The sequence below is a fragment of the Tupaia chinensis genome, unplaced genomic scaffold, assembly GCF_000334495.1.
Source record: "Tupaia chinensis unplaced genomic scaffold, TupChi_1.0 Scaffold000278_1, whole genome shotgun sequence".
NCBI lineage: Eukaryota > Metazoa > Chordata > Mammalia > Scandentia > Tupaiidae > Tupaia > Tupaia belangeri.
The window spans coordinates 639,514-662,513 of record NW_006159761.1 but is presented as its reverse complement, the minus strand read 5'-3'; the positions used below and the strand labels follow the sequence as shown (position 1 = coordinate 662,513).

At 42.4% G+C, this 23,000-nt stretch overlaps 1 protein-coding gene across 1 annotated transcript in view; it reads left to right on the top strand.

The window, feature by feature from the left end:
• The window catches only part of NTMT2 (N-terminal Xaa-Pro-Lys N-methyltransferase 2), a 24,363-nt gene extending 1,812 nt beyond the window's left edge, over positions 1-22,551 (top strand). The window contains exons 2-4 of the mRNA XM_006150108.1: positions 12,677-12,852; positions 20,973-21,222; positions 21,915-22,551. Of these exons, the coding sequence (XP_006150170.1) occupies positions 12,677-12,852; positions 20,973-21,222; positions 21,915-22,186 (698 nt within the window). The 3' untranslated portion in view covers positions 22,187-22,551. The remainder of the gene's footprint in view (positions 1-12,676; positions 12,853-20,972; positions 21,223-21,914) is intronic.
• Positions 22,552-23,000: the final 449 nt, after the last annotated feature.

Here is a 23,000-nt window from a genome sequence, read left to right as displayed (position 1 = left end):
GGGAGCGCACCGGCCCTAAAACAAAAACCCCTCAAAAAAAAAAAAAAAAAGAAAAGAAAAGAAAAAAAGAAAAAGCAAAGCAAAAAGGAAGAAATAGAGTAATAAAAAGCTTACCTGGTTTGTCTACACCACTTTTCACAGCCACTGTAAAGTAATCACTTCAGGGTACTCCAAACAGCACTGAAGAGTAATAGTTGAGGGTTAAAGAGTGAGGCGTCCCGTCGGCTTTTCCTCTCCCCCTGAGAAGGCAGGACTGATGTGTATGACCAGAGGGCACCTCGAGATGCTCTAAAAGCCCCCTGTGCACTGGATGGGCCTGGGCTTCCAGTGTTGAAGGCCACATGGTCCCTTACTGCTCCCAGGAGATGGTGTGAGTGCGACCAAAGGCTCTTTTTTTTTTGGAGAGGTTTTCACTATAGGGCGCGTGCACTCACCAGACAGACAGAGAGAGACATAGAGACAGAAAGCGAGAAATCACTCCCCAGGGGGGATGGTCACGCCGCAATCCCTTCTCCTCCATTCTCCTCTCGGGATCTTGGGCACGCACGCACATGCGCCCGGTGTGAGTTTTAAGCCACCGGGTCTGGGACGCGAACTGCGGTCGACTACGTAGGAGTCCAGCGACATAGCCATTACGCTAACTGCTGGTTCCCGCAATCCTTTCTTTAGCCAGTGCAGTATAGTCGTTTTGATTTTATCTGTTTTTCTCCTTTGTGAATGTGCTGATGGTTAATCAGTGATTTGTAGCCCTTAGGAAAAACAAACAAACAAACAAACAAACAACTTCATTTATTTATTTCAGGAATGAGAGAAAAAGAGCGTGAGTGAGAAATATACCTCCAACAGGGTCCTGATGCTGTGACCCACTCCCGGCCCTGGGTCGTGGGCTTGTGTGTGCCTGGAGGGCTCAGGGAGCTCCCCAGATGTGAACCTGGAACCTTCTCACGTGCATCTGCCTCACAGTGTAGTGTTTCGCTGCTGTTCCACCATCTGCAACCCTCTTTCCCAAACTGTTACTTTTTTTTTTTTTTTTTTAGGTTTTTGTCTTAGGGTATATGTACTCTCTGGAGAGAGAGACAGAGAGAGGGAAAGTGAGAAGTTCCCCCAGACCCCCATGGAGGCTGGCCACACCACAATCCCTTCTCCTCCATTCTCCACTAGGGATTTTGGACATGCACACACACGCCCCATATGATTTTCAAGTCTCTGGGTTCAGGACTCCAACTGAGGTCAGCCATGTGGAAGTCCAGCACCTTAACCACTCCACTACCTGGTAGCCCCAACTATTCCTATAAATGTAAACCTTTTGAAAAACCATCCCGTGGAAAATCAGTGCACGATGCCGGGTAAAAGTAACTTACCTGCTTAGGGCTGGGGCAGGGCTGTTTTCTGGTCTTCTTGGCCTTGCCGGGGTTCCTGAGGCATGTCTGTAGCACCTGCAATTCCGTGAGCACAGTTTAAAACATTAGTCTACCCCAAGGCAAAAGCGGACTCCATTTGACATCAGCCATTTTTCAGGGTCACTGCTTATTTCCTTTGGCCCTGACCACTCAGTTCAGGCTTCCTGAGAGTCACAGAGTACCCCCACCTGTGACGCGTGCTCGGTGATGTGCACGGAAGGCTGTATGAGTCGGTGCGGACTAGGCCTGGCCTCAGACATCAAATTAACCCGGACATCTCCAGGGCCAAACACTTTGCACTCTTTTTTTTTTTTTTTGCCTTTTATTTATTTATTTATTTATTTATTTATTTATTTATTTATTTCATTTCATTTCATTTCATTTTCTTCCATACATTCGATAACATTATTATTTGTCTTATAAAATGGATATTTCAACAGGTGAACATTTCTTCCTAGTACTATTGATAAAGCTATGAAATGTCTTCAACAGATAATACCACACCTCTTTGTGCCATTAATGCTTTGTCTCCCACTTTTCACTCTTGCTATATTATTTTCAACATGCGGGGAACCAGCAGTTAGCGTAATGGCTATGTCGCTGGACTCCTACGTAGTCGACCGCGGTTTGCGTCTCGGACCCGGTGGCTTAAAACTCACTCTGGGCGCGTGTGCGTGCGTGCCCAAGATCCCGAGAGGAGAATGGAGGAGAAGGGATTGCGGCATGACCATGCCCCCTGTGGGGTGATTTCTCGCTTTCTGTCTCTCTGTCTCTCTCTGTCTGTCTGGCAACGGCACGCGCCCTATAGCGAAAAAAACCTCTCCAAAACCAAAACCAAACAAACAAACAAAGAAAAAAACAAAAAAACATGCGTTATTGGGGTGGGAGGAGAGTACATTTCACGAGGCATCAGGGAAGCAGGATGGCAGAGGAGTGTTGGACAGCTGCTAATGGCTTGTCTCTGAGCTCACGAACGCTTTGGTCTAGAAGGACATACAGTATGACTACCTAGAGTCCGTTCCCCAGAACTACGGGGTGGGCAAGGTGAAAGAGCACACGTGTGCTTGGTCAGTAGTGAATGTTTCTTCCACGAGGGAAAATCACTGCTTTTTAGAGATAGGAACATCAGTAATATCTTCTTTCTAACCAATTCAGTCATATTCATGCAAGAGACAATTAGGGAATCCTCACTCTTGTACAAAGTACTGAACATTGGACAAGATTTAAACATTCATTAATAAGAGACAGCCTCTGTTCTTCAGAATTTAATAATCTGGTAACGGAGGCAAAAATACAAATAACTTTGTATTGATCCGCAATACCTTTAAATTACAGGTGGAGGGAAGGTAGGCTATCAGCTGTGTTTGGCTACTTCTTTTGCTACACAAATATTTTGCTACTTTTTCCTCTCTTAGGAAAAGCCGTTCAGAGAGGACTCAGCATGTAAGTCTCATCTTCCCCTACTTTTTTTCTCCCCTAGGGTGCGCGTGCTTCCTGGAGATAGACAGTGAGAAATAAAGTGAGAAATCACCCCCCACGGTATGGCCATGCTGCAATCCCTTTTCCATGCTCCTCCTGGGGTTTTTGGACATGCATATACATGTGCCTGGAGTGTTTCAAGCTGCCGAGTTCAGGACTTGACCCACTGTCACCCATGAGGGAGTTCAGCACTTTAACCACCACATCACCTGCTTGAGGCCCCCACTTCCCATTTGATTAACTTATTTAACCCCTGGGTTTTGTTCCAGGAGGCTATACATTATGTGTGTGGATCAGGTTTGCATGTACTAGTTTCTCTACTAGAGCCTCGCAGTTTCCCCTTTACATCTGTATGTTTAGCATTTACCATGGTTCCTGGCACACAGAACTCACCGTTACTAAGAATTCATTGCAGGTTACCAAAGCCCTGAGTTCAAATTCCTACACTGCAAGTAACTGAAGTCTAGCATCGTTTTCCTCTGAACTGTCGCGGGACGGTTTGAAGGATTAAATGCAGTACGTATGGAAAACAGTCAATCCTTGGAAAGTTTTTGCTTCTTCCGTTCTTTCCGCTGAGCCAGATTTCTTTGAAAGCTGCCAAGTAGCTTCCTGCAGAAGAGTTGCTACCAAAGACAGAAAGCGATTCAATATCTGAGCGTTTTCAGGCCACAGAAAGTGTCGTGCTTTTCAGTTTGGAAATTGAACTTAGCCAGCAGGGATGCCCCCTCCTTAGCTCTGCGGAGGTGTTTTAGATTTGGCTTCTACTCTTGATTTCAAGACTTCACAGAAATGAAAATAAAACCCTTCTTTCAGAAAGGTTAGGGAACCCTCCTGTAGAGCCTGCACAGAGGGTTTCTTGTTTGCGGTCATTGTGGAAAGAATGGGGGCTGACCAGACGCTTTGATTCCCTCTTTCCTTCCTTCCTCCCTCTGTCTGCATCGGGCAGCCAGTCTCACCTGAATGCACTATGTGGCCACCTCCAGCCTTGGGCAAACTTGCTGAAAATGGGGCTAGCTTCAGAAATTCACGCAGCAGCAAGGACAGGCGTCTGGGACGTCTCCAGAGGAAAATGGAGTTGTGCCCTTGAACAGAACATGTCTTCCGAAAAGTGGAACGAGCCTCACGCTGGCCTTGCTGGTTTTCTTTCGTTTCCTCAGTTCATCTCTGCAATATCTCTATTAGGTGTGCTGTCATTTTCCCACCTTTGAGTGGAGGCGCTGGTGCACCGAGCAGTGAGGAGTTTGCTGAAGATTGTGGTGGGTGCTGGAACAGGACTGGAACCCAGGCAGCCAACCCCACAGTATCACACTGCCACCCACACTCAATGGAAACTCGACTAATAGTTTTTGATTTGACAGGAATAGAAAACGCAGTCTATGAAGAGCACTGGCTTCTCCTGAGATCAAGCCCAGTGTGTAGGCCCCCATGACTTAGTTACGACAGCCAATGTGGAGAAGGAGGCTTGGAGTGAACAAATTTTCCAAAGGTGCCTGTTTGTGAACAGTTGGGAAGTAGGAGAGAAAAACAGGTCAAGGAAAATCTCTAGTCTGTATACTGGATCTCAAAGGGGCCCGGAAACGGCCAGTCAGAGGTGGTCACATGAATCGCTCCTTCTAGCTCTGTGCTCGGTTCTGAATACATAGAAGTTGATGGGTACTTAGTAACCGTATTACTGAGTGACGGTCTACCCGTCCTGGACATCGGGAAGGGCTCAGACTAACTTCTTGATAAGGACGCCAGTTCCATGCGGCTTAGAAGGACCCAAAGCTTCGTGTTCAAGCAGGTGTGCCTTGGGATCTGACTCTAATACTTCTATGTGACAATTGTTACTCATCCTTTCTGACTCTCATTACTCATTTGTAAAATGACGGCTAACTTTCCGTAGTTGTCGTGAGCACCAGAAGCGAGTGTGAACAGGAAGTGCCCAGGTTGCCGCCTGGCACAGAGGAGGCACCTGCTGACTGCTGGTGGCCCCTTGTGCAGATCCCTTCTTGGAAGAATGGGCCTCGGAAGAGGAAGTTCAGAACAAGGAAAGCCAGAGTTAGTAAAGACATTTTCTAGTAAAACACGTGGACTTCCAGAATGAAATTCACCCTTCGGCTGTCGGAATCTTTCAAATTAATCTCCCTGTGGCGGCAAGCTTTGCTGCTCGACTGATCGCACAGTGATGCACATTTTAGTTCTTACATTTACAATGCAAGTGCTACAGGACCATGGCCCTCCTTAGAGGAATGAAGAAAAGATCATTGCCCTTGTTATTTAGTAGACATATTCGCAGGTACAGAATGTGAGATGGATGAGTTTGTGTTTTGGATTTAAACAGACATAAGTTCAAATCCTAGTTGTGTCACTCATGAGCTACTTGACCTTGAGCACTTCAGTTAACCTCTGGATGCACTGATATATTCTTCTGTAGAATGTAAATATAACATTTGTCTTCCATATTCAGTTAGATAAAAACATAGAGACAAACACAGTGAGTGGGAGAGTGAGAAATCACCCCTTAGGAGTGAAGGCCACACCACAATTCCTTCTCCTCTTGGGAACTTGGGTGCGTGCACACACACAGGCCTGGTGTGATTTTTTAAGCCCCTGAGTCAGGGACTTGAAGCACAGTTGACTATGTGGGAGTTGAGCAATGTAACCACTACGCCATCTGCTGGACCCATTTACTTTTGACTAATGACATTTACTTTTGTCTTCATTATTTGGCTATATCTAATTAGGAGGACAGATATTTCATAAATTATACCAAAGGTGTGACTTGTATATGCCATGTCAGTTTGTCTCTCTAACGGTGTGCCACTTTGTTGAAGCCATATATTTTTCAAAGAAAAAAAAAAACTAGAGTTTTTTTTAATAAACATTTAAATAAAGTCTACTATGGGTTAGCCATATGAATAAGTGCTGGGATTACAAAGAAAACAAGACACAGCCATTATCCTGAAGAGTGTAGTGTAGACGAGAGACCTGCACGAACAATATTTTTCACGTGGGAATACAGCAATAGAGGCCATGACCGGAGTTCTGCAGAGGCATGGAGGAGGCTTGGTAGCTGTGCGAAGCTCAAACTGTAAGAGGTAAAATTTCACCCTGAAAAGTTCATCTCCAGTATTTCCATCTGACTTCTGACTTTCTCACGCTTGATCAAGGTCAGGAAGCAAGACCATGTTAGGAGGACCCTCAGCAGTGGGCAGGAGATGCGGCACATGGTAGGGCAGACCCAGCAAGCGGCAAGGCTCCTTGTGGAACCAGAGAAACACAATTTTCCCTCCTTTTGCCAATTTAGCAATTCTCTTCTCCCAAAGACAGAGAGACAAGCAGAGTGAGAGGGAAAGTGAGAGGCAACGAAGGGTTACCTCATTGTGCTGGTGCCTGAGAAGAAGTTAGGGAACACCAAACCAGCCTTGAGTTGAAAAGGGAAACCTTTCAGGGTAGGCAGTGTATTTTAGAGGCAAGAGACAGTGGATGCCTCGAGCCCACTAGACGGCCTTGCTGGGCAGGGTGGAGACTTGGTGAGGTGAGCTGTCTAGCAGCCCGGGGCACCCAGACCTTTGGAGTCCACCGGAAACATTAGTGACATCCCAGCCCTCCCCTCCCCTGCTGCTGATAGAACAGGGAGGAAGGTGACCTCCGCTGAGCCGCTCTAAGTTGACCGTCACACTGTGTGTGTCACTTGCATTACTGCACTGAGTGATCTCGAATAATCTCAGACACCTGGTGCAGTAGGCTTCTTCTCTTACAGAGGAAGCAAAGTGGGGCCCTCGAGTTACGTAAACTACTCGAGGTCACACAGCCAATGCGGTCCGAGCTGGCGAACAAAGCCAGGGACCTCTGATTCCAGCAAGCTTTTCTCTTTCCGTCTCCCTCTTTCTTCCTACCTCTCTGTCTTCCCTCCTTCCTTCCCTTTCTCTCTTCCTCTCTGCCTCCCTTCCTTCTTTTTATTTTTACTGTAACTTCTTTAATGGCTAAATTGCCAAGTGCCCATCAAATACCTTTTATGGGAGCACTTACCCTTCAGAAGAGCATCTCCCAATTTTTTTTTTTTTTTTTTCTCTTAAAAATAAGGAGCTGGGACCAGCAGTTAGCATAATGGCTATGACGCTGGACTGCCATGTAGTCAACGGCGGTTTGCGTCCCGGACCGGGTGGCTTGAAACTCATGTCGGGCACGTGCGTGCGTGTCCAAGATCCCGAGAGGAGAATGGAGGAGAAGGGATTGTGGCATGGCCATCCCCCCCCGGGGGGTGATTTCTCGCTTTCTGTCTCTCTGTCTCTGTCTGTCTGGCGAGTGCACGCGCCCTATAGTGAAAACCTCTCCCCCCGCCCCCCAAAAAATAAGGAGCTGACTTGATCCAATATTCTTTCAAATAACTTCGAATTGCTCTTTAGACTTAGCCTACATACCTTCTGGAGACTCTTAGATGAACCTTCAATTGATAAACAGGTCTAATAAAGAGGCTGAAATAGCTATATCCAACTATTTTACAAAATAAAGTAAAAAGAAAAGATATTCAGCAAATACAAGCACTTCGCTCTTTTACAAAATTTTCAATTTTTTTTTTTTTTGGAGAGGTTTTTGCTATAGGGCGCGTGCGCTCGCCAGACAGACAGAGACAGACAGAGAGACAGAAAGCGAGAAATCACTCCCCAGGGGGGATGGTCACGCCGCAATCCCCTCTCCTCCATTCTCCTCTCGGGATCTTGGGCACACATGCACATGCGCCCGGTGTGAGTTTTAAGCCACTGGGTCCGGGACGCGAACCGCGGTCAACTATGTGGGAGTCCAGCGACATAGCCATTACGCTAACTGCTGGTTCCCCCAAATTTTCAGTTTTTTGAGAAGTCTCCATCATGCTGGCAATTTGACTAATATTAACTTTTGAATCTCTCTCTGATATTGGACCTGTCACTATCTCCTTTGAAGTCTACATAAACACTTTGAGTATTTGCTTTTCTGAAATTGTTGTATGAAAATATAGTAAGAGTCATCAAATAGAATATCACCTCAAGATAAAACTCTTATTTCTTAGCATCTTAGAGTCAAAAGCTGAAAACTCAAACAACAAAATCCTTTCACTACTTGCAAAAGACTTTCTCAGAGGAGACATTTAAAAATTCTGAGATTTACCCTGATGATCCATACAATGTGAAATTCCTTCCCTTCTCATTTTCTGCTAAGAAAAGTGAAAAACTTCCTTCTTGTCTTACTGATCTTTCCGTATTGCTTTTCCTTATAGGATCTGATGGACCCCTCCCCCACTCCCAAGTGGGAATGTCATCCATTGAGCTGGCAGCAAGGCGTGACTTGAGTTCCCCTTGCCAGGTCATAATCTCCACAAGAGAGACTGGGCTGTGTGATTCTTTGTGTCCTGAGTGTCATATTGCTGCTTACTACCCAAATTATGGGTGAATGGTCTCTCAGTGTACGCTCTTTCCTAGAATGCTCACAAAATTGTTATTGTCTTTCAGGGTAAATGAACTTTTACTCTATTTTTCTAGCAAGTAATCGGTTGGAAGGTCCATGGGAGCTGAGATCATAATGTAGTCAGAAAACAAGTATTCTCAGGAGGCATTGGAATGTCCTGCCTCTGTGGTAGACTATCCCAAGTTTCACAGACGTTGAGTGTCTTTAAGAACGAGGCACTGGAAGTATGCCTACAGTAAAGAGGTGTAGCTGGTGACCAACTGCCTTATCTTAGTCAACAGGCTCCATTGCAGGACCATCTGAGGGGAGACTCGGGGGTTAGCCATGACATGTCATATATCTTTTTTAATGAAATGTTGTTGCCAATTAGGTGAAAATGAGAACTCGAGCTCATAACCATAAAAGCTCACCTAGTGAGTCTGATGCCTGCTGAGCTCGATATTCCCTTGTGGTCGGAATGTTGCTAGCATAATGGAGCATTAGCCATGTCCAGATGAGAGCTTTTAACAGACTGTACCAACCAGTTGGCCTAAGTGGGCATGGCTGAGTGTGGCTGCTTCAGTGGGATCCCGGGGAAGCACTGGGCTGTGGCTCACCAAGACCAGCCCTCAGCCCTGAGCATGGTGCTCTCCTAGCTTGATTTTCCAAGACATCCAGGTGAATTTGGAACAGTCATGTAATTGGGATGGTGATGCTAGATTCTTGTCATCCTTGTTTGATTTATAAGCATTTATTGAGCCATTTGTTATTTATACGGCACTTCATCCAGGACTAGGGAAGGGGGATTGGTGTCTATCAGTGGTTCCCAAAGTTTTGAACATGAGGATCCTACTTTTAATGTTGTATTTTCTCAGTCAGTGGCTAATTTGCATATAAAATGGCAAAAAAGTCTCTAGGTATTTATTAAGCCCTTTAAAACACTTGTATTTTTGGGAACCAGCAGTTAGCGTAATGGCTATATTGCTAGACTCCCACGTAGTCGACCGCAGTTCGCGTCCCGGACCAGGTGGCTTAAAACTCATGCTGGGCGCGTGTACTTGCGTGCCCAAGATCCCGAGAGGAGAATGGAGGAGAAGGGATTGCGGCGTGACCATCCCCCCTGGGGGGTGATTTCTCGCTTTCTGTCTCTATGTCTCTCTCTGTCTGTCTGGCGAGCACATGCGCCCTATAGCAAAAACCTCTCCCCCCCCAAAAAAAAAAGAAAAAAGAAAAAAACACTTATATTTTTAAAGTACAACCTATGTATGATAGTTAATAGGTATCAGTGATAAAAGAAGCAATATTGTTAGTCTCCAGGAAATGACATGTGGAAACTGATCTTGTATTTCCTTTCAATGAACTCATGACCATTCAAGCAACAAACATCAGCTCCAGTGTCTTTACATTGTGAAATCCTGCTGTAACTGCATAGATGGGACATGGTTCTAACAATATAAATATTTTATTGGATTTTGAATTGTTACAGTAAAAATCTGGGACTATAACTATTCAACTCAGAGACAAGTGTAGTCCAATGTCATAATCTTGGAGTGATCTGAAGAAAAATGTTCCCAGTTAAGGTTAAATAGATTCTCTTTTTCTTAAATTTCTTCCATTTAGCATAATACCATATGTTAGGTCACTTCATGTCCTGATCATAACGTTTCAAACTATTGCATATTTTTCTTGGAGTTTTCAACTCTCTCTTATTTGGGTAGTTGAGATTTAAAAAATGTGTCTTTATTAGAATATTACTAATATCTCCTTGCTTTTGCTTACTTTGTCCTTTGTCTGGAACTCAACTCTTCCTACTTCTTAAAGGTTGTTTTTGAAGCTTATGCTTTCTCTTGTAATGTAAACTAATGTCGTTCCAGATATGATAAATAGCCGTCATTGGGGATTTCTTTCCATTGGATTCCTGGGTTAAATGCATCATCTTTCATCGTGCATCTTCTCTTGATTTTAAACTTCTTTGTGCTGGAATGTAGCTTCAAGAAACTTCTGAAGAATGAATCTATGTGAGGTAAATATTATTTGACAGTTTGACTGGGTATTAAATTTAGCTTCAAATTAACTTCCTGTCAGAGTGATGAAGGCATTGTGCTGTTGTTTCTCAGTGTCTCTGTTGAGCTCTGTTAAAAGTCTGATTCTTGTCCTTTGAACATAAGGTTACCAAATAAATACAAGATGCCAGCTAAACTTAAATTTAGTATAACTAAAACATAATTTTTAATGTAGTTATGTTCCATGCAATGTGCAATACTTAAGGAATACTTATACTAAAAAAAATTCATTGAAATCAAATCTAAGTGTGAGTTCTAGATTTGTATTTAAATCTAGCAGTCCTATTTGAAGGTCAACTGCTTTTTCTTTTCTAAATGACCTTAGGATCTTCTCGTTACTCTCTCTCTGTTTTAAAATGTCTGAAGAGTATGTGTAAATTTGGCTTTTATTTTTTAAGTTCTTACTGCCTAGCACTTGTTCAGCTCCAGAATATTTTCTTGTATTATTTCTTGAATAATTTTCTTCCCTCTGCTTTATTAGTTTTTCATAATCCTAATTAGCTTGGTATTGGGCCTTCTGAATTAAGTCTCTATAGGTCTATTCTTTTTGCTTCTCTCTTCTATATCTTTTTTTTTTTGTTTTATGTCCTGGCAATGTACTCAATTTTAAAGTTTTTAGTAATTGGAACTTTCATTTCTAAGAATTCTTTGTTACTCGTTGAATTAACATTTTCTTGGCATCTTTTCTTTGATTTGTGAATGTACCAGTCCTCATATCTTTCCAAGGATATATGAGATCTCTCTTTTGCTTTGATTTAAATTCTCATCCATTTCCTGAATTGTTTTTATTTCTTCTGGAGTCAGTTCTGATATTTATTTCAATCTTTTTCTTTCAGGTTTCTATTTTACTCTCAGGTGTTTGGAGATCATTGTTTATCCACATTTAGGAATAAACAACAAGGTAAATGATTCTAGGTAATGGATAAGGTTTCCTCTGTTGGGTACTTGTTCCCAAAGGAAGACAAAACGAAGCTCTCCCTATGCAGGTAGACCTTACCAGACTCTGATGAATGTGATCAGATAGGGTGCTTGGAGTCTTCTAAATGTCAGAATGAGTAATGTTCTGGGAACCCAATGATAATTGGTCTAATTCTCTCTAGGAAGCAAGCTTATTTATTTATTTTAGGGGAGAGATATATTGCCCCCAGGATAACAACTGTGTAGCCTATTGTTTTCAAGAGGATGCACATGCACCCTCATCTGGTTGCTCTGTGGACAGAGTTTTGTTGAACTCTCTCTCTCTCTTTTTTTCTTTTTTTTCTTCTGTTTTAATTCTTACTCTTGTCTCCTGTTGGCTCTAAGCCTGGAAGGTAATTTTCTCTTGCAATTATTCTGGTCTGCAAATTCTTTAGCTTTGTTCTGTTTGCTTTATATCTTCTAGAAACTTGTTGAAATCATGAAGCCCTCAGTGATCCCTTCTTATTTTCTTTACTGTTATGAATTTAGTCTATTAAAACAGTTCTTGAATTTTGGGAGGGAAAGAAGACAAATGTATGTCTTTGGTCCATAGTATTTAACCAGAAATTTCTCTCTTTTATTACTTTCTATCATTTCTTCACCAAATGTTCTCTAATGATAATAATGTATGCCTTCAGAATGGGTGAATTTTTGGTTTACAAAACACCATTAAATGCATTCTCATTTATCTCCCAGAGGTGGGAAAACATATTTTCCTCAAAGTAAATTTCTTAAAATATCTTTCTTATTTTTTTAAATAATGAAGTGACCAAGTATATGCCAATGTGCCTCGCACACTTGATGGTAGAGAATAACTGCTTGATAAATAGTATATCTCTTTATTGTTTTCTGTTAAGAATATAGATATTGAGTGTATTTTTAAATGTTGAAATAAAGACATATTTGGATATATGTTGCTTGGAAAACAGATTTAAAAAAAAATACCTGCTCCTACTTTGGGATAAGAAAGATTAATGACAAGATTATTGAAACTATTTGGAACTCAGAGCTAAAACTCACCATGAAACTGATGACATTATTTATTCCATTGTAGCAAACACTGATAGAACTTTTTAATACAGTAATAAGCTATAGGTTTATTAAACTATATAGTTTTTAAATTATAAAAATACACATGGTTGTGATCTATAGATAAGATCTCTGAGGGTCAGGGGAGTTAAGAAATTTTCACAACATTACACAATAAGTGAGTCAGTCACTGAGTAAGAACTCAACCCAAATCATTTGACTTCACATCAATCTCTTCATAGTTCAAATTCACAGGATTTGAAAAATAAATGTATGCATGATAAGATTGAGCTTGTTCTATGATGTAAATATGAATAACTATTAATACTATTTCATTTGCAGTGAAATTGTATGCTTTAACAAGTCAAGTCATCAATGGAGAGATGCAATTTTATGCTAGAGCTAAACTTTTTTATCAAGAAGTACCAGCCACAGAAGAGGGTATGATGGGAAATTTCATTGAATTGTCCAATCCGGATATCCAGGCCTCTCAGAAATTTCTTAGAAAATTTGTTGGGGTGAGTTACTCAACTGCAGCTTGTGAGAGGGCAGAGCCCTTGCAAATATTGAGCTCACATGCATCTATGTGGTCACCTAAGGCAGGTTAAAGTCATATGAGTCAACCACTAGTTCTTTCTGAAATCCTGTTTTAAGGTGTTCAGAAGGGATGGAGACCCATTGAGTGGCTCAAACTTGGCATACAAGGCCCCTAGCACCAGCTAATCTTACATGCTTCAAGGTGAGATAGCAGTGCCATATTACAGTTTGGGGTAAAGAAGACATCTCTTTCAGAGTCCCATCAATAATCAATTGGCACCCAAGTGACTGATGAGAGACCAGGTCCTCCAGGATCTTGAGTTTACTTACTGATTCCCTGTAAGAAAGATGAGATATAATAAGGAAGTGCATATTTATGTTCAGTTTAAAAGCTATAAGGTCAGTAGAATCCCTTTATACTCTCTGTTCCTAGTTCAGATTTTGCCTTGCAAAGACTGTGATCTCTCTGTGGTCCTGGTGTTGGATGAATCCTCACCTCCTTACTTCTGTGTCCTACGGAGACAGACAGAATAGTGAAGGGGATTAAACCTTGGACTTTAAAGTCACTATTGTTCTCCTCTTTATCGCCTAAGTAACCTCAGCCTTGTTACTTAAATGCACTAAATTTCAGATTTCTTACCTGTGAGTAGGGCATGATGATGAAATCTACCTTATAGAACAAGGCAAAGATAACATGAGAAGACACATGTTAAGTACCTGCCTTAGTGTACAGAATTAGTTCCTGATAAGTATAGTTAATTGTTACTATTAATAATAACGGGCTTTCTTTTAACATGTCCATAATAATAACAGGCTTTCTTTTAACATGTCCATTTTTAGGAACTTCATCTAGTTGTTAGAATAGACTTAATCCACAGAGTACGCCTGCCATTGGTCCTGATGAAGACATAAATACATAACTGGAAAACAGATTTTGTTCTAATTCATTATGAAGTCATTTGTTTGAAATGTAGAGCTCTATTCATTCTAGTGAAGGAAATTATAAATATTAGGCTTTGTGGTTAGACTGTCACCCTACTCAGCATTGTAATTAAGAATGTCCCACCAGCAGATGGCATAATGGTTACTCGCTGGACTCCCATGTAGTCAACCATAGTTTGAGACCTGAACCCAGTAGCTTAAAACTTACACCAGGCTTGTGTGCCCAAAATCCTGAGAGGAGAATGGAGAAGGGGTTGCAGAGAGGCCATCTTCCCTGTGTGGGGGAGTGATTTCTTGCTTTCTGTCTCTGGTGAATGCAGAAAAATTTCTCTAAAAAAAAAAAAATAGTGTCCTTTGTGTTGGGATGAGATTCACCTCATAGCCAACCTCCCTGGAGCACCCAGAACCTGAATCCAGAGCCTGGAAATAGAGATGGGACCAGGACATCCTCCTGTCAGAGTGTCAGGATTTAGCTGTCATGGGACCAGAGAACCTGGGGTTCATGACCATGGGCCCATGAGTGTGTAGGCTGGGCAGACCTGGAGTGCTTCCAAGTCAGGACACTGACCGATTTCACTGACCCCGCTTTCTGAGATGGTCAGTCATCCCAAGTGCATTAGAAGCATTATCTCATTTATGGGATAAGAAAGATTAATGACAAGATTATTGAAACTATTTGGAACTCAGAGCTAAAACTCACCATGAAACTGATGACATTATTTATTCCATTGTAGCAAACACTGATAGAACTTTTTAATACAGTAATAAGCTATAGGTTTATTAAACTATATAGTTTTTAAATTATAAAAATACACATGGTTGTGATCTATAGATAAGATCTCTGAGGGTCAGGGGAGTTAAGAAATTTTCACAACATTACACAATAAGTGAGTCAGTCACTGAGTAAGAACTCAACCCAAATCATTTGACTTCACATCAATCTCTTCATAGTTCAAATTCACAGGATTTGAAAAATAAATGTATGCATGATAAGATTGAGCTTGTTCTATGATGTAAATATGAATAACTATTAATACTATTTCATTTGCAGTGAAATTGTATGCTTTAACAAGTCAAGTCATCAATGGAGAGATGCAATTTTATGCTAGAGCTAAACTTTTTTATCAAGAAGTACCAGCCACAGAAGAGGGTATGATGGGAAATTTCATTGAATTGTCCAATCCGGATATCCAGGCCTCTCAGAAATTTCTTAGAAAATTTGTTGGGGTGAGTTACTCAACTGCAGCTTGTGAGAGGGCAGAGCCCTTGCAAATATTGAGCTCACATGCATCTATGTGGTCACCTAAGGCAGGTTAAAGTCATATGAGTCAACCACTAGTTCTTTCTGAAATCCTGTTTTAAGGTGTTCAGAAGGGATGGAGACCCATTGAGTGGCTCAAACTTGGCATACAAGGCCCCTAGCACCAGCTAATCTTACATGCTTCAAGGTGAGATAGCAGTGCCATATTACAGTTTGGGGTAAAGAAGACATCTCTTTCAGAGTCCCATCAATAATCAATTGGCACCCAAGTGACTGATGAGAGACCAGGTCCTCCAGGATCTTGAGTTTACTTACTGATTCCCTGTAAGAAAGATGAGATATAATAAGGAAGTGCATATTTATGTTCAGTTTAAAAGCTATAAGGTCAGTAGAATCCCTTTATACTCTCTGTTCCTAGTTCAGATTTTGCCTTGCAAAGACTGTGATCTCTCTGTGGTCCTGGTGTTGGATGAATCCTCACCTCCTTACTTCTGTGTCCTACGGAGACAGACAGAATAGTGAAGGGGATTAAACCTTGGACTTTAAAGTCACTATTGTTCTCCTCTTTATCGCCTAAGTAACCTCAGCCTTGTTACTTAAATGCACTAAATTTCAGATTTCTTACCTGTGAGTAGGGCATGATGATGAAATCTACCTTATAGAACAAGGCAAAGATAACATGAGAAGACACATGTTAAGTACCTGCCTTAGTGTACAGAATTAGTTCCTGATAAGTATAGTTAATTGTTACTATTAATAATAACGGGCTTTCTTTTAACATGTCCATAATAATAACAGGCTTTCTTTTAACATGTCCATTTTTAGGAACTTCATCTAGTTGTTAGAATAGACTTAATCCACAGAGTACGCCTGCCATTGGTCCTGATGAAGACATAAATACATAACTGGAAAACAGATTTTGTTCTAATTCATTATGAAGTCATTTGTTTGAAATGTAGAGCTCTATTCATTCTAGTGAAGGAAATTATAAATATTAGGCTTTGTGGTTAGACTGTCACCCTACTCAGCATTGTAATTAAGAATGTCCCACCAGCAGATGGCATAATGGTTACTCGCTGGACTCCCATGTAGTCAACCATAGTTTGAGACCTGAACCCAGTAGCTTAAAACTTACACCAGGCTTGTGTGCCCAAAATCCTGAGAGGAGAATGGAGAAGGGGTTGCAGAGAGGCCATCTTCCCTGTGTGGGGGAGTGATTTCTTGCTTTCTGTCTCTGGTGAATGCAGAAAAATTTCTCTAAAAAAAAAAAAATAGTGTCCTTTGTGTTGGGATGAGATTCACCTCATAGCCAACCTCCCTGGAGCACCCAGAACCTGAATCCAGAGCCTGGAAATAGAGATGGGACCAGGACATCCTCCTGTCAGAGTGTCAGGATTTAGCTGTCATGGGACCAGAGAACCTGGGGTTCATGACCATGGGCCCATGAGTGTGTAGGCTGGGCAGACCTGGAGTGCTTCCAAGTCAGGACACTGACCGATTTCACTGACCCCGCTTTCTGAGATGGTCAGTCATCCCAAGTGCATTAGAAGCATTATCTCATTTAGTCTTCATAATGATTCTTGGAGGCAGGTACTATTAGTAGCTCTGGTTTTGCATTTGTGGAAACTGAGTCCTGGAAAGGTTAAATAAGTTGTCAGGGTTCACACTTGGGAGAGACAGAGCTGGGATGCTGGCTTGGCCAATTCTGTCTGACACCAGACTCCTCATTCATAACCATGACATATTTTTTCCATTTGTCTCATGAAGCTGAAAAATCCCCACTTTTTTTTTTTTTTTCCTATGGGCCACAGACCTTAACTCTCCTTCAGTCTGGCCCAGAGCAATCCCTCCTGCTTGCCTTGTGGTGAAGCTGGCTTTGATCCCGAAGCATTTCAGAAGCTTAGTTAGTAATCCAGCTGTCTTGTCACTCTGTGGAATGCCCAGCTGACCATAGGGATACTGGTCAGCAGAGCCACAGCACGCCCACGGCCCTGGGAAAGGAAACAGCCTATGCTTGTCTGTTTATGTTGGAGAAGAGGCAGCCTGCTCGTTTCACAGAAGCATAAGGAGCTCTTCTTAGGAGACATGGCTCATTGTAAAGCTGTGACCTCTAACTAAGAACAAACACAGTCTTTTTGATGACTGATATGTGACCTTAATAATGTGCTAAATTAGTATCCAGGTCAAGATAGAAGGAATTAGGGAATGTGAATATCTGCGTGATTTATTCTATGCCGGCTGAGAAAAGGCAGATTGTTTAATTTAGAATTTTGCTTCCCTTTCAACACTTAGTGACTTGGGACAGCAGAAGAGGTGTTTAAACTAGTTGCAAATGTACTTACTTTAGCAAATAAACAAGTGATACCAACATGATGTCAGTGTCATAGCTGACAACTTTCCTCCGTTGTAGCTTCCAGTGGGGAATATAACAATTCATAAACAGTAATTAGTCTTGGATGGTATTTATTTTTTGACATTTTCCAGAGTCGATGACTAAAAAATCTGGGTCTAACTTGTTATATTTCAACATAACTTGTTATATTTCAATATAAACTTGTTGTATTTTATGGTTTTTATACAGTGGCAAATTTCATTCAACTACATTCATTCATTTTGGTTTGTAATTCCACTGGATGAACTTAATGTTCTTCAAAACAAAATATATAGGCAGAATCAAAACTAAAATGCAATTGCTAGTAGCATTTTATTGTTTTATGTGAATCCTTACACATGAAGATGGCACGATGAGTGAAAATGAAAATAACAAAACATCTGTTATAAAGACACACATCCTGTGCAGTTCTAGCCACAGTGGTGCCACATTTCAGTTGTCACAGCTCAGGCAGTGGGGGTGTCAGAGGTGAGAAACGTCCTGAGATCATTCTTTAAATATCCCTTCTGGAGGAGCTGCATTTGAATGAGAGACAGAAAGGGCCTTGGTGCCAGGGTATGGGAGGCAGCACCTTCTACAGACGAAATGTGTTAAAGAGATGAGGCCTCAGGAGAGGCCAGAGGTCTGTGGCATTGAGTGAAAGGAGCCTTTCTGCTTTTGTAAATACCAATATTTTGAAGAATAGTTGTTGTCGAATATCCCACATCTAAACTGGTGAAGACTTTCCATTAGAGGATGAGAATTTTCAAGCATTTCACCTCTCTGGGATTTGGCTTCATCTGAAAAAGTGAAAGCATTAGCCATCAGTGAGTTAGAGGTGCTAAGCTTCTGCTGAGAGTTTCAAGGGCCTCCTTGGAGAATCATGGCTGGATTGAGGGCTCTTTGCTTCATTGTTCCATGGTTCTACTTCTAAAACTACATTAATAAGCACAACATGATCAATAGAAGTGGCTTGAGCAAAGTAATGATAAAAACAACTTGCAATGAGAGTCTGTTATTGGGCTTAGAAATGTCTAGTACAGTCATTTCTAAGAGCTTAAAATAATTTCTCTATTGTTTCCCCCATCTTGTTTATGTTATGTATGAATTTACTTAGAAGATGCTGCTTTTACAACACTCATGAGATAAACCTTTAGCTTAGACCTTTCTCTGAATGAGGCTGGTTTAAATTACAGTACTGGCACGAGGGAGGTGACAGCGTAAGCAGAAGTGGCAAACCCAGAGCAATGTACTCTTACTTCCCTTCCCACGCTCAAGGCAGACCCACTAGTCAATCACAGATCTCTTCCGTGCTCAGTGTGAACAGAGCCTTAGAATTCTTTTAAAAAGCTTATTTTTTATTATTTATTGTTATTATTTATACATTCAATTGCTATACATCATTTAGATTATAAAGAGACTTTACCCAGCATGATATACACCTCAGACCAGTCCAGTTGAGAATACTATACTTGTCAGCAACAGATAATAAACCATATCTGTGTCCCACAAATGTCTTACCTCTCTATTATTTTTCCTCAAATTTCTTTTAGAATTCTTGTCACAGTGGGACCAGCACATAGTGTAATGGTTAAGGTGTTGGACTCCCACATGGCCAATCATGGTTCGAGTCCTGAATCTGGTGGCTTGAGAATTACTTCAGGCGTTTATGCATGCAATGCCCAAAATCCCAAGAAGATTGTGGTGTGGCCAATCTCTGTGGGGGTGATTTCTCACTTTCCTTCCCACTGTCTCTCTCCAGTGAGCACACACACCCTGTGGCAACAACCTTAAAAAAGTACGAAAAAAGAATTCTTGTTACCACAGCATTAGACAGACACCACCAAGGGGATCAGAGTCGAGATGACATCCCTAATATGAAACTGGCTCTGTTCCTGTTGGTCAGACAGTTTCTGTTCAAATTCTAGCTCTGTCGTTGGCTCTGTACAGTTAGAAATCTGAGTTTTCGTATCTCCAAAATGGGGATAATAATCACTACCTTATGAGGTTTTTTTTTTGATGACTGTAGCTATTATATATGTAAAGAGCTTGCTACATAGAATCACTCAGTAACCGTAATTATTATTGGCCCGTTTGAAAAGACGCTCCAATTGCTGCACTTTTTGATCTCCGTTGTACCTTTCCAGCATGCTGAAGGCCTTTGGGGCCTGGAGAGCAGCTTTCTGCTTCTCTCTCTGCTCATACTTCACCTTTGATCCTTCGCCAATTTCTTTTTTAATCCTTAGTTCCTGAGAAATCAAGAGTAGGCTCTCTCCTTAAGATCTTGATTGGCAACTTCAAGTATCTAGTTACTGTAATTTCTAGCATGAAACCTATTCAGCAGCCATCTCAATTATGAGCAAATAATGTAGACCAGCTGAATCTTCATAAATCAGAGAGCGTAACGTTTTATAGACACGAGTTTGAGGAAGTATATTGGCTGATTTCTCCCTACTGCTACCCTCCTCATCCCCTCACCCCCAGCTAAGTTAATGCACAGGCCTACTTTAGAAAACGTTTTCAGGGTTTTGTGCCCAATAAATCCTGTAGTTTCTGGTAAAAAGGCAGAACACGTATTTTAGCATTGAAGGAGGAGAGGAGACTTTGCCGAAACTGCCTTTCGTCCACATGAACATGCTGTGTGCCGTTGGGGCTGGATTTGAAATAAGGTTCTGGCCTGAGAATAGAACGATTTGCGTTTTTCAGCTCAGGTTTCCAAATTTATCAGTTACAAAAGAGGGACAGATATTCAGAGCCTCCTAAATCGGTTTAAAAAGAAAATTTAAATTATCCCAATGTAAACCTAAATGTTCCCATTGAATTTTTGAAGTAATTTTGAAACTCAGACTCTCACCATTTACTCTTTTTTTCCCCTCAGCACAATAACCTACAGTACAGATTCGTTTAGCGGTGGGTTCCGCTCGGATTTATAGTAACAGAATTCTGTATTCATAGGGCTACCGAGGGCTCATTTCTTGGAGAAATTTGTCAAGTGTTTAAACCTAAAATATTGCTTTTTTGACCATCTTAGTTTGAAATTCTTTAGAAACTTGTCTTTAAAGTAGTTGAAGGTTCTATATCTCAATCGGGGTAGTGAGCACCTGGCTGAAATCTCTGTCCAGACTCACTGAATTACATACTTACAATGGTGTATTGTACTGCATAAAATTCTTTTTTTTTTTTTTTAATTTACTTGATGTGGACTTGATGGAGATAGAGAGAGAGAACAAAAGAAAATTAGACAGAAAGCAACCCCTCCAGCCCTTGAGGCTGAAGCCATGCCACAATCCCTTCTCCTCCATTCTCTTCTTGGGGTTTTAGGCAATTGGGATTTGGGACACACATGCACACATGCCTGGTCTGTTTTTCAATCCCCTAGTCGGCTATGTGGGATCCAGTCCCCTTAACCACCATCACTGGCTGGGCTTAAAATCCACCTAAATAGAGTTGATTAAAGAGGTCACTGCAGTATCCAAAAGCCAGGTGGGTCTCTATACCTGAAGTGGCTCACGAATTCCTCTCTGTAGGGGCCTGGGAGAGCCGGCACAGACTGCGCCCTGGACTGCGGCTCCGGCATAGGGAGGGTCAGCAAGCATGTCCTGTTGCCGGTTTTCAACAGCGTGGAGCTGGTGGACATGATGGAGTCATTCCTCCTGGAAGCCCCCAACTACCTGCAGGCCAAAGGGGACAAGGTAGAAAACTACCACTGCTATAGCCTGCAGGAATTCACGCCACCCTCAGGGAGATACGATGTCATCTGGATTCAGTGGGTCTCCGGTTAGTCCTGCATGGCGTGGCCTCTGCCTCTCCCTCTCCCTACTTCTCAGTCAGAGAGACCACACCGCAGGGCTCAGGAGCACACAGGAGGTGAGCTAGTGGGTGTCCTATGGGTGACCCAAAGGCTGGTCCTCTGACATCTCCCCTGACACCCTCTGTTCTCTTCCCTCTAGGGATGGAGTAAATGCCTTTGAACTGAGTTAAATCCTTGAAGAAATATAAATATTTGACAAAAATTTAAAAGTGGGGTTAAAAAAGTTAATGTCCATTTATTGGCAGAACTAGACATTCTTAGATTTAAAATCCCCAGAAAATGAGTCAGCAGTGCATTAGGTCATGTGTGTGTGTGTGCGTGTGTGTGTGTCTGTGTCTGAGCGTGTGTGTAGGAGACCCAATACAGGAGTTATACACAGCTGGGACAAGGAAGGACTTGTTGGGGAGACATTAGCTTAGCTCATGCCTGGCAGGTAGAGGGCCAGGTAGATATCTCTTTTATAGAAAGGGGCCTAAGTGTCCTCAAAGAGGACATGCATCCTTTTTCCTGAATTCCCAGTGTCCTGCAACTGAACACAAGGCTGTTAAATGACTCTGAGCAGTGGAGAACGGTCTCCTGATTCTAGCCCCTGTCCTTTCCTCCTTTCCCCTCCCTCGGCACCCTCTCTTCCTACACCCACCTGCATGGCCTCCTGTAGGGTACCTGACTGACAAGGACCTTCTTGCGTTTCTCTGCCGGTGCCGAGATGGCCTGAAAGAAGACGGCGTCATCATACTGAAGGACAACGTGGCCCGGGAGGGCTGCCTCTTGGACCTGGCGGACAGCAGCGTGACTCGGGACATGGAAACGCTCCTCAGTCTCATTGGGAAGAGTGGGCTGGGGGTGCTGGGCCAGGAGCAGCAGGGCGGCTTCCCCGAGCAGTGCGTGCCCGTGTGGATGTTCGCGCTGCACAGTCATGGCCGCTCCTGACCGTGGGGCACTGACCCAGCAGCGCACTCTGAGACGGGTGCCTCGTCTGAGGTGCTCTGTGTGCAGACTGGACAGAGAAGGATGAATGCATGTCAGCAGTAGTGCCAGTGTTCACGAACGAGGTAACACACACCCTTTGCTGAGACTCGCACGTAGTCCTCGGAGTTTCTGAGCAAATTTTCGGTTCCGCAGAGTGAAACATCAGGAAATCTGCCTTAAGAAAGTGCTGTAAACACCTAACCATACAAGTGTACATGAAAGCAGAAAAAAAGGAACAACTTGCACAGATTCTAACCTGTCCTGGTCCCTGGGAATGCGTGCAATGGAGTAGTCCAGGATGATGGGAGGAAGCCCAGACCCGTCTCCCCACCTAGCGGCCCTGGCTGCACTTCTCTCCCACATCCCACTTCTCTGGGACGAGCATCTCTACCTAATTCTGAAGGCATAGTCAAAAGAGTCTTATGCAGCAGGTTCACCACTTAATTTTGTCTCTAGCCATGTCTTGGCAGAAAAGGCACTTGCTTTCACTTTCTATTTTAGGTCAGTTTCACTGCCCAGCTATGCGTTAGGAATGTAATTGGACAACAGGAGTCTGTGCGGCAGTGAAGGAGAAGTGTCCTCTTTCAGAGGAAAATGCTCTACCCTGAGATTTCAGTCTGATAAGCAAATGTCATCGATAATCTAATTTTAGCCATTGGCTTCCAGTTCTGCTTGCTTCATGGCAGCTGCTTCTGGGTCCTTGACTGAAATGAATGCACATTGGAAAAAGGAGCAGCATAGAAATACTAACCCCGAAGATGGAACTAACTGGATT